General features: G+C 44.7%; 1 protein-coding gene across 1 annotated transcript in view; it reads left to right on the top strand.

The window, feature by feature from the left end:
- Positions 1–11,538, top strand: part of RBM20 (RNA binding motif protein 20) — a 142,054-nt gene that overhangs the window by 100,941 nt on the left and 29,575 nt on the right. Inside the window, exons 6-7 of the mRNA XM_006778745.2 lie at positions 8,273–8,416; positions 10,774–10,905. Of these exons, the coding sequence (XP_006778808.1) occupies positions 8,273–8,416; positions 10,774–10,905 (276 nt within the window). The remainder of the gene's footprint in view (positions 1–8,272; positions 8,417–10,773; positions 10,906–11,538) is intronic.

Genomic DNA, 11,538 nt, shown 5'->3' on the forward strand with positions numbered 1-11,538 from the left:
CAGACGTTTGAAGGCATTTTCTGCAGATCCAGTGGAGAGAGAGAGGCATTATTTGACTATTGTTATCATACATTCTGTGAGGTCTTGTTGGTCACATGAGCCTCGCCTAGGATAACTGGGAGCCAAGGACAAAGCCTGCCCAGCCATGTGTCATCAGTGGCCTGATGGCCACATCCTCCTATAGGCCTCCGGCCCTCTTGTTTGCCATTTCTGGCAAATGGAACTGATTGAGGTGCGCCTCCCTTTAGGCAAATCTGAAGAACAGAAATATTGACATTTGAAGACAGGCTGAGAAATGAAGGGCGGATGAATCTGCTACTGAAAGATAATTTACAAGGCTCCTTTAGAGCAGGGGCATCCCTCACGGAAATTGTTGATTTTTTTTTTCCTGCTTACAAATACTGACCTCCAAAGATAAGCAGCTACATCAGGGGCAAAGGACACTTTGCCCATTGAGCTCCTGGCGCGTATTCATTTCCATGGTCTTTTCTGCTTACAAAATGTATGCTTTTTGTGAAAATCGAAACGGAAAAGACGAATTAAATGAGCGATGGAAATTCCTCCCAGATCCCCCTACAGCCCCATGAGAACCCATGAAATCTCTGCTGGGCTTTCTGCAGAAGCATTTCCCGGGCCAGGGCCAGGCCTTTTTCCGTCTCATTCCACTTCCGCACATCTTTCCAGAAGCACATTTTGCTGCAGACCAGCCAGGGCCTCTGCCGTGGTCGCATCACTATTGCTTGTGCAGCAAAGAGCTGTCCCTGCTTCTAAAGCTCCCTGTTCTTAAGCAGAACACAGTGACCGGGACTCTGGGCGTGAGCCCTCAGACGGTCTCCGGAGGGTCACATGGGGTAAAAGGATCGCAGATCCTGTCTACTGCTTCCACCAGCCCAGGCCTGGCTGCGAAATGGATACTTGTCTCGCCTCTGTGGGAGCACCAGCCTCCCTCTCCGTGTCTCTTGTTGACGGAGATGGGGAGGGGGTGACTTGTGTGTGCCCCAGCCCCTCCTCCCCAGCCCCTCCTCGCCCATCCCAGGGTCCCTGGGGGAAGCTCTGCCATTGACTGAGTGGTGGCACTTTGTCTTTGGCTGACAGAGTCGCCATAAATAGAGTAATCAGGTTTCCTGAGCAGGCCTTCAGGGCCTTCTCGGGGCTGTAAATAGTTTCCTTGCACCTGCCCAAGATGGACTTGGCCTGCTGGCTGTCCCCATAAAACCACAGGGAAGTTTTCACAGCCACCTTGGGGACTATTTAGTGCCAGCACCACAGATGGGCCTCCCGGCCTGCGAGGATACAAATCGTTTTTATGGTTTCTTTCTCACCGGGCCGCCGCACACCAGGAAACTTGTGTAAATAAGGAAACCGAGGCACGGGGAAGCATACCTGTTTGTGGAAGGCCAGAGGTTGCCCCTCAGGTTGCAGGCCGTTTCCTGGAACATCTGGCTTCCCGGGTGCATAGTTCGGAGCATTGTGGTCCCCTGGCTTCCAGAGCATGAGGAGGAGCAATTCATGCGACACATGATGCCCACCCCTCTCCCGTCAGTCCAGTTCTGTCACTGCTCCTGTCCCCTCTGTGGGGGCCACCTTGTGCATTTTCAGAGAACAAAGAGCCAGGAAACAGACCTGGGTGGGTTTTGTTCTCTTTTTCCTTTACTTTTTACAGATCTTAATTATGTTTTTTTGTTGCAAAAGTAGTACAAACACAGTCTAAAAAATCCAGTCACAGACACGTAAACAATAGAAAATTTAACCCTGCAGAGAAAACTGAAGATAGATGTCTTTTACTCTAATTATAGGTTTCTGGCTAGTGTACATCTGTTGGCGCAATTACCAAGAGTATATATTTTTGCACAAATCAGATAACACCATATAATCTGTTGTGCAGGATGGTTTATTTCACATAACACGAGCTCACAATACATATTTTAATTGATTTCTAGCCATCTTCTTGCATCTGAACACAAAACCCTATCATATATATCACATTGTCTATTGTATGCATTTACCATAATTCATCAAGTCCATGTTTGATTGATTTTTCAGCGAAGCCTGAGTTGTAATCACAAACCTAGCACTATTCCATTCCCCACAAATTAAGTTCCTTAAGTTCTCCCAGACATCTGTGTCCACATACGCAGTGATGGGTGTGGACCAGATAACCTCCCAGTTTAAGATTCCGTGACTCTAAGGATTACATGTTACACCACCCAGAGACCCATAGGCTAGTCTGGCACAAATAAAAGTAGATTTACTCTAAGTCAAAGCTAATATGCTTTATAAAATATTTGAAAGTGTCAATAAAGACATCTGTGTCTATCCTCCAACAGCCATAGCTGTGGAACCCACGCCCTTTTGCTATCTGTACAATATGTTCTAAATCAACACCACGAGGAATAAATATTTGCCCTGGTTCTGTCCTCACGTGTCTCTAGCACAAAACCAACAGAGGCTGGCAGACCAAGTGCCAGGTGAAATTAGGACACGCCTAAGGGAGATCAGTGTGGAGCACAGAAATTGTTTATTGGCTCTAGCAAGCACTTGGGGAGACTTCTCCCCACCCCCAGGCCTATTGCCCTCAGCCACACTTTTATTGCAACTCTGTGAGTTATTTGAACTGGGCCTATTCTCTGAACTCACCTGCAGAGCCTGTTCCCACCTGCATCAGAGGGCACGGAAAGGTCTGAACCTTGCTACACAAGTCTGTTTGCTCCTTTCATATTTCCATCTATAAAGAGTTTGTGGGTGAGGTGAGAGATCTGGGAACCAGCCACATGAACCATTAGAAGCAGTTTCTGATTTTAAGAGAATGACCCCAGCATGTGAAAATGGACAACCCAGGCCTCTGATCACTTGGGGTTGGGGTGGGGGGTGAAGGGTGGGGGTTAGGGCCATAGCAGTGCTGGCCTGCAGGCCTATTAAAGCATTCCCCCAGGCTGGAAAAGGATGACTGTCCCTTTAGGTTAGTAATTAGGGCTTTAGTGACAACCCTTGACACTTTAGCTCTCTTAGAGATTCGACCTGGGATTGGAAATTTTCAAATGCATCTGTCTGCATGTGTGCCTCCCAGAAGCTCAGCAGGCAGAGCAGCGGGTGGGAGGTTAATGGGGCCCATCAACACCTCACACCAAAAATTCAAGTTGGCCTGAGGTCTTATGATTCTCTCTAAATCCATCTGCTCCTGCTCCAGAGCACAGCTTTTAAAATGTATTTTTGGTAACTTTTAATTTTAATATAATTCAGAATTATAGGTAAGTTTAAGGACCATCCATATGCCTTTTACCCAGAGTCACTACTTTTCATTGGACTCACTAATCCTTCTCTCTCTGTCTTTCTGTCTCTCTGTGTGTGTCTCAATTGTCAGTCTGTCTGTTCATTTCTGTCCATCCATCTCTGTCTACCCATCTAGTCATTTATCCATCCGTTCATCCATCTCTGTTGATCTTTCACCCATCTATGCAATCATCTATGCCTGTTTTCTCTTGAACGATTGGGGACAGTATATCTCTTCGCCCCTAACTATGTCAGTAGGAATTTCCTAAGAACACAGACTTTCTCATACATAATCACAGTACAGTTATATCCCCCCTCACCCCCTCAGTCTAGAATCACCACAGCACATTCTTATACTGTGGGCGGAAAGGAGCCAGCTGGACGCCAGGCATTGCACCAAGGCACTTTACATACATTGTGGCACTCTTGTCTTCTGAACAGGCGTGTGGGATCAATTTTTATTTTCCCTGTTTTATAGACAGGCCAGCTCAGGCTTAGAGAAATTCATCACTTGCCCAAGGTGGGTCCCAGGGGAGCAGATTCTGATCCAGGTCTATCTGACACTCCCATGGCCCTGGCACTGGTGCCCGGAGTCCATGAGGCACACACTTGATGTGTGTCTGTCCTTGAAGAGGGACTGGGCCCGTGTCGCCTTCGCTCATCTCAGGATATCATGTCCACTGTTGTGGCACTGGACACAGGATCACTCAGGGAATGGCAGAGCTCATCAGCAAGGCGCTCACTGCGTGGGGCTCATCTTCAGCCCTATAAAGATGAGGCCACCATCGACACAGATAAGCATGTCTGAAAGATGGACGTGCTTGTGACTGTATTTATGCTGACACAGATGCTCGCATAGGGAGGGAAGACAGACATTATGCTCATTGGGACAGAGAGTGGGAAAGACATAGGTTTCCTGTTTATGCCCAACACAGTTGGGGAAAGTTATGATTATCCTGGATTTTAGAGTTTAGCTTGGCAAGGCTTCTGGGAGGAGCGGAATTTTAAAACTTAGAGCCACATAAGCATGGATATTTTACATCTGGAAAGGACTTCAGACATATAGGCCACCTCCCTCATTCCAGACACTGGGACACTAAGGCCTAGAATGGAAAACTAGTTTGCCCCTGTCACGTACCTAATCAGTGAGTCCAGACCCCCTGTCTTCCGGAATTATGTTCGTTCCACTACCTCAGGAAGTCCGAGGTTTTCCCAGCCAAAACCCATTTTAATCATTTACTTCTACCTCAAGCAGCCACTATCCTGCATTCCATGTTTGGAAAAGTACTGGATCTGCCAAAGTACTTATATTAGTGAGTAATTAACTAGCCACCCATTTTTATTCATCAGAAACACAGACACGCCAGTCAGATTGTCTAATCAACCTAAGATCTAACCAGGGTGCCATATGGATAGAGTCAAGAAACTCAAAGTATGACCTCAACTCGGGTTTTTAAAATTTCAAATATAATGACCCTCCCTTCAGATATTATGATATAGAGACCCCTTAAGGACTTGTCAGAGAACCTGGGCTGGGAATTCGTGTACAGCATGATGCTGCTCAAGGACACTCAGGGTTGTCTGTGCCCCCAGTGAACAAATTTTACTCTCGATGGACCACCTAAAGTCCACTCTTCCTGCCTCACCTACCCACTTCCCTCCCTCACTAACGTTCTCACTCATCATTCGGATTTGCCATAGCGCCTACAGCAATAATAGCTATGTCTATATAAAGTGTTTAAGATATATATCTTTTACGAATCAGATACGATTTTGAACCTATTTGGGTTTAACAAAGAGATATGTTAGCTTGATGGCAGAAAAGAATGTAGCCTGAACTGTCCTAAATAGAGTATTCAAAAGAACATGCAGGCACACCTTGGAGATTTTGTGGGTTCGTTCCAGACCAATGCAGTAAAGCGAATTACAATAAAGCGAGTCACACTAACCCTGTTGTTTCCAGTGCATATGTTTATACTGTGGTCTATAAAGTGTGCAACAGCATTTTGTTGGAAAAAAACAACAACAATGTACACACCTTTATCTAAAAAGACTTTATTGCTAGAAAATGCTAGCAATGATTATCGGAGCCTTCAGAGTCGTATCCTTTTGTGGGTGGAGGGCCTTGCCTGCGATGTGTAAAAAACACAGTGCTAGGGTGTGCAATCAAACGAGGTATGCCTGTAACTCATACAACATTGTTTTATAATTGGATGGGGTTTGTCACATGCAAAGAAGCCAGACACAATGCAAAGCAAACCCTTAACACAGAGATTCTCAAGGTTTTCAAATCTCAAAGATTTTCATTTCATGGCTGACTCAGAAAATGATAAACCGAAGAGGCCGCTCGTGGTCACTGGAGGTACGTGGCCTCCACCTGAGGGGTCAGTATCCTGGCATCCCGAGATCCCATCTGCAGTTCTCCAGTTGGGAAGCTCCACATGAACATAATTAAGTGGAGGAATATTAAAGAGCTCGTGATTACCTTAAAGGACCACAAAAGGCTCAGTAAAATCCAACTTCTATTTCTAACTGAAAATCTTGGGAGGAAAAAAGCGCTCATGGAATGCATTTAAAAATTTCAGTGCAAACCTTAATTGAGACCATTCATTGCAGGGCCTCTCTAACGAGGTCTGCAGCATGAATTCGTCTGGTTCTTGGGTGACTGGCAGCTGCAAAGGCGTTTATTCTTCCGAGGCCTGTTCCACCGCCCGCAGCAGCTTTTGTTGCACTCACACGCCTATAAAAGCCTCTCCAGTTGCTTTTTCAGCCTGGAGGAGACAATGAGAGAGGCGCTGGCCCTTGTGCCGGTCACTAGGCAACTGGAGAGGGGATCGGCCCTGAACCACCCTGCGTGTCTGCTCTGCTGTCCAAGCACACGTTAGCCCAGGCCAAGCACACAAAGTCACATGTGGCAGAAACGTGCCCAGCTGGGAGGCAGTGGGTCAGAGCGCCCAGCCTCAGCCCTCCTGTTGATAAACTCAGAGGACCAGCCACTTTGTCTCGACTGGGCCTGAGTCTTTATGTGGACCGCAGACCCTGACGAGAGGCACAGATATTACTTCTTAAGTGCCCTGCTCCTGTCATCCCTGGAGAGCCCTAGGGCCCACCTGGTTCACACCCCGAGTCCTGTTCTCCATCAGGAAAGTGTTAGATGGCAGATGGGGCGATCTGAAAGGTGCACTTCGGTTTCTCCATCTCAGGGCTGAACCATAAAAGGAACTTCTTATAGTTTCTAATTGTCCTCAGCCCAGATGGAAGAAGGGAGGGCTTTCTGTGGTCGAATTACCCAGGTATTAGCCCTTGTTAGCCCTCTGACTTTCCCACTGTGACCTTAGCAAGCCAGCCCCCTCATTCATGTAATTAGATGTTGAAGTTCACTTTATCATAGAAAATGGTGATTATGCAAATGCAGGCTATGCTGTTAGAGTGTGTTTTGGGTTGGGAAAATTGCATCCTTCTCATGCACGTTGGGTTGGCTTATGATTTCACTAATTCTCAAACCTTCTGGAGACTCAGACTGATTAAGGTTTGCACAGACCAAACAGACACACTTCCTTCCTCAGGGAGCTTTGATTAGGCCCTGGTTTTGGCTTCCAAACTGTTCCTTAGAGGTGCCTTGGGATTGCTGGCTAGTATGGCAGCAGGGTGCTGGACCCCAAGCTCTGTGCAGAATAGCAACTCTTATGTGTCCCATATGTTAGCCTGGTGAGCAAGCTTTTGTTTGAAGAAAGGATCCCAAAGGTCAACAAAGCTTTGAAAGCCAGTTCCTTAAACCGCTGTTGCTGTGAATGTGTATGTCAATGCATTGGGACCCCACAAATCCTGTCTATGCTCTTGTTTTCCTTACTGGAATTTTAAAAAATTATAAGTGAGATGATATGAGGTATATAAGGAAAAGGTTAAACACCGCTTCCCTTCCTCCCTTCCTATTCTGCTCTTTGTAGATATCCAGTGTTGATAAGTATCCTCCCATAATACCTTTCGCTTCTGGTCTGATATCCTTTAACAGCTTTTCCTTTGGGGAAAATTTTAAACAGAACAGTCAAGACTAGTATAAGTAGCTCTGTATCCCCATCCCCCAATTTCAATAATTACCAAAATTTTATAACATTTGCATTGTCTATCTCTTTCTCATATATTTTTAAAATTTTATTTTTTAAATATGTTTTTATTGACCTTTAGAGAAAGAGGAAGGGAGGGGGAGAGAGATAGAAACATTGATGAGAGAGAAACATCAGCATCCATCAATTACCTCCTGCACATCCACTGCTAGGGATTTTCCTGCAACCCGGGCATGGGACTTGTTGGTGCCTGGGTCAATACTCAGCTACCGGGCCACACTGGCTGGGCTCTTTCTCATGCATTTTTAATTTATTTTTTGTTTTGTTTTACAAAAATGGCATGCTAATCAGCAACCTGTCTTTTTACCTAATTTATCTTAAGCATTATTTCTTGTCAGCTTATCCACCTCCTCCTTTTAATGGCTATGTAGTTTTCCATTGTTTGCTTGAACCACCATTACCTCAACCGTCCCCTATTTTGGACGTCCAGGCTGCTTCCAATTTTTTTTTGTCATCCTCTAAATTACTGTGACTAATATCCATGGACATAAGTATTTACATACTGATGCATTTATGGATTTCCACAAGTGGGATGGCAGGATCAGGGCTATGTATATTTTAAGTTTTATTAACTATTGCTGATGTATAGTCTCGAAAGATTATAGGTAACCTCCCACCAGCAACATTGGCTTATTTCCTCAAAGCCCTGGATGTGATTGTTCATTAAAAATGTTGTGAATCTGTTGTGTAAAGAGATGGCATAAAATCCATGCCTTACATGTGTGTGTGTGTGTGAGTGAATTCTTTTCTGCATTAATTTTGTAAATTGTAGTTTTGCGATCATTATTTGGGGGATGAGAACCATTAGGAACGACCGGAATGGAGGCCGAGAGGGAAATGTCTTTGGCAGACCCGCCACTGCTCTTTGTTTCTATTAGTTCGTCCAGCGGAAGACGGGCACTGGCCGCGTGGTGCACATCTGCAATCTTCCCGAGGGGAGCTGCACTGAGAATGACGTCATCAATTTGGGGCTGCCCTTTGGAAAGGTCACCAATTACATCCTCATGAAGTCTACTAATCAGGTAGGTCTGGGCACTTTCACACGGGTATGTACCAGAGAGATCACAAATTGGTGGTCTATCCATACTAACTATATATATTTTTTTAATTGTTGGTGTTTTTTTAAAGAAGCTGTCCTTAGCATAAAGAGGTATTGCACAGCTGGGCTTCCATTGGCCTTAACCAACAAACAGAGGCGACGTTTTGTCTCCCTTGTTTCACCTTACCCGTCTTGTGATGGTTACGGGCCTTTGTAAGTTGCCTAGAGGCGAGGAGGTGCTTTGGAATGAGGTACTCAATAGCATAGAAAGCTGGCCCCCCAAATAGATATCCAATCCTCTGAGCTAATGCTAGTCTTGCCCTCTAAGCTTCTCATAGCTGCGGGCCTGGGTTTTGAGCCAGCCAGCAACTGACTTGGGAGCAAGAATTTTCATGCATCCTTGGTTTTACCCTCTGAGGCCCAATAGGTGGGAATTGATGGATGCCTGGAAAGTCTAGGAACTAAGGGGATGGACTGAGTCCTTGGGAGTACGTGTTTGTCTTCATTTCTAAAGTCAGAGGGAGAGTTTTACAGAGAGTGGTCAGAAATAAGAATTTTTGTATTTGGTTGTTAATAAATATTTTTACTTTGTGAATCAGAGGAACAGGTATAAAAGAAATTCTTTTCTTAATTAAAGCATGAACCTTGGAGACTCAAAGCCACATCGGATCCCCAGTGGTCTTTCTCCATCAGCCTGGGCTTAGATAGCTCACCTTGTCTCTTTTTTCCTATTTCTCATAATTCTATTTTGGGTAAATATCCAAAATTCATCCTGTAACAGTAGTGCAGTGAAAGTCATTGAATTAATATTATTCGCATTTGACAGGCGAGAGCTAGAGGTGCTAAAATGTTTGCATGAACAAAGAGGCAATTAGAAAGCTGGGTGGCAGAATTTGAAAAAAAACCTCTAAGTAATCTTGACTCCTAGTCTCCCACACTCTGCCAAAGACTGTGACAGCGTGGAGAAAAGCATACCTCACTTAAACAACAAATGTGAGGGACGGAGGAGGAGGACTTTGTTCAAGGCAGTGGGAGAGTTGGCATTCACAGTCAGGGCCCCCTTCTCACAGACCACTTCTTCCTCGATACTGAGGGATGAGATTGAGGGATGAAAAGGTACAAACCAAACAAATCTAAGAAATAATAATGATAATGAATTCCCCACAATAGCTACTGGGGTAAACTGACAGGCCAGTCAAAACAGGCTATTTAGAAAGTCTCTATAGATACCAGTTGAATGGAAAAGACCATTTCTTTGGTGTGTGTGTGTTTGTGTGTGTGTGTGTGTGTGTGTGTGTGTGTGTGTGTTTTATCACAACAGTTAAATAAAGAGGAAAACTGCTGTGGAAACCTAACAGGGTTTTCGTCTCTCTTTAACTCGTAAAGACATGACCTTCCTTTAAGCCTAGAGAGCCCCTGAATTTTTGTTTGTTTGTTTGTTTATTTCTCTTTTCACAAAAAAGTGAGAGCTCACTACCTAGGGCCTGTGCCCCTGTCTTCTGCCATTGCTACCACTGACGGGCAACTTTTGCAGGGACTGGCCTGAGATCCATTGTGCAGTGAACTCACTCCCTCCTGTCTCACCCCTTCCCCTGGGAAGCTGTTGGTAATGGACCCTTCCATTGCAGAGGGACTCCTGTGGCATCGTAGCCCAGGATGGGCATACATAATTAAGAAGAATGTTTGGTAACCATGGGGATCCGGAGAGGGGTCATCTTATAATGAGCTCTTTTGGTGAAGTTAATAAACAGGTCTCTTTGAACAGATGGGATCAAAGAGAGCTCTTCCTTTACTGTTTTATTTTTTATTTTTATTGCGGTATGAAATACATGCTCTAAAGTGCATTCGTCTAAGGGCACAACACCATTAATTCTTTACATGTGTACACCCATGTAATTACCACCCAGGTCAAAATATGGAACATTTCCAGAACCTCAGGTTTCCGAATGCCCCCTTTCCAGTCAATACTCCACCCCACCCCAGGCAGATGTTGAGTTTCTAATACCATTGATTTATTTTGTCTATTTCTATGTAGTTATTTATTTTTATTTCAGAGAGGAAAGGAGAGGGAGAGAAAGATAGAAACATCAATGATGAGAAAGAATCATTGATTGGCTGCCTCCTGCATGCCCCCTACTGGGGACTGAGCCTGCAACCTGGGCATGTGCCCTGGCCTGGAATTGAACCATGACCTCCTGGTTCATAGATCAATGCTCAACCACTGAGCCAGGCCATTTCGCCTATTCTTGAGCTCCATATACTTGGAATCATACCTTGTACTAAATTTAGTTTGAGACCATTCATGCCAAGTCCAATGTATGTCCTGCCATTCTTTCCTAGGCCTTTTTAGAGATGGCTTACACAGAAGCTGCTCAGGCAATGGTCCAGTATTACCAAGAAAAGTCTGCTATGATCAATGGAGAGAAGTTGCTCATTCGGATGTCTAAGCGATACAAGGAATTGCAGCTGAAGGTAAAGCATTCTCTTGTCCATTCAGTCACTCTACAGGCATCAGCTGAGTGTCTCCTCCTGGCCAGGCACCGTCCTAAGGAGAAGACAGGAAAGATGCAAAAATTACCTACTGTCTTTGAGGATGTCACATGGGAAGGCAAAGCATTATAACATGACAGTAAATGTGCTTATGGATATAAGTACAAAATGCAAAGGGTTGCTTGAGACAGGATGACTAACTACCTGGGACCCACAGGGGATTTACAAGGGAGGTCTTGAAGGAGGTAGAAGTTCCAGGCATAAACCCTAAAGATAACCTCCTTCTCCATCCATACAGGTCTTCAGTAACTTTCTTCCTCTGTCACCCTTCTTGATCTCTTATTCTCTCCTCCATCCTCTGTAGTTATGTCTTCAGCCCCATAGAAATCCTTCTAAGCTCCACATGACTGAATTGGCCACTGTCAGAACTCAGGGATGAATTCAGATAATCCCAAACAGAGCTTTTGTTTTTGTTTTAGCTTGTCCTACATTTGTCTTTTCTTTCTTCTTTTGTTTTATTGTAAAATACAACATACATAAAGAAAAGTGACTAATTAAGCATTACACAGTTTTAAATGCACTAATGTGTGAAATCCCCTAAGTCCCATAAAAGTC

The sequence above is a fragment of the Myotis davidii genome, unplaced genomic scaffold (genome assembly GCF_000327345.1).
Source record: "Myotis davidii unplaced genomic scaffold, ASM32734v1 scaffold107, whole genome shotgun sequence".
Lineage (NCBI taxonomy): Eukaryota > Metazoa > Chordata > Mammalia > Chiroptera > Vespertilionidae > Myotis > Myotis davidii.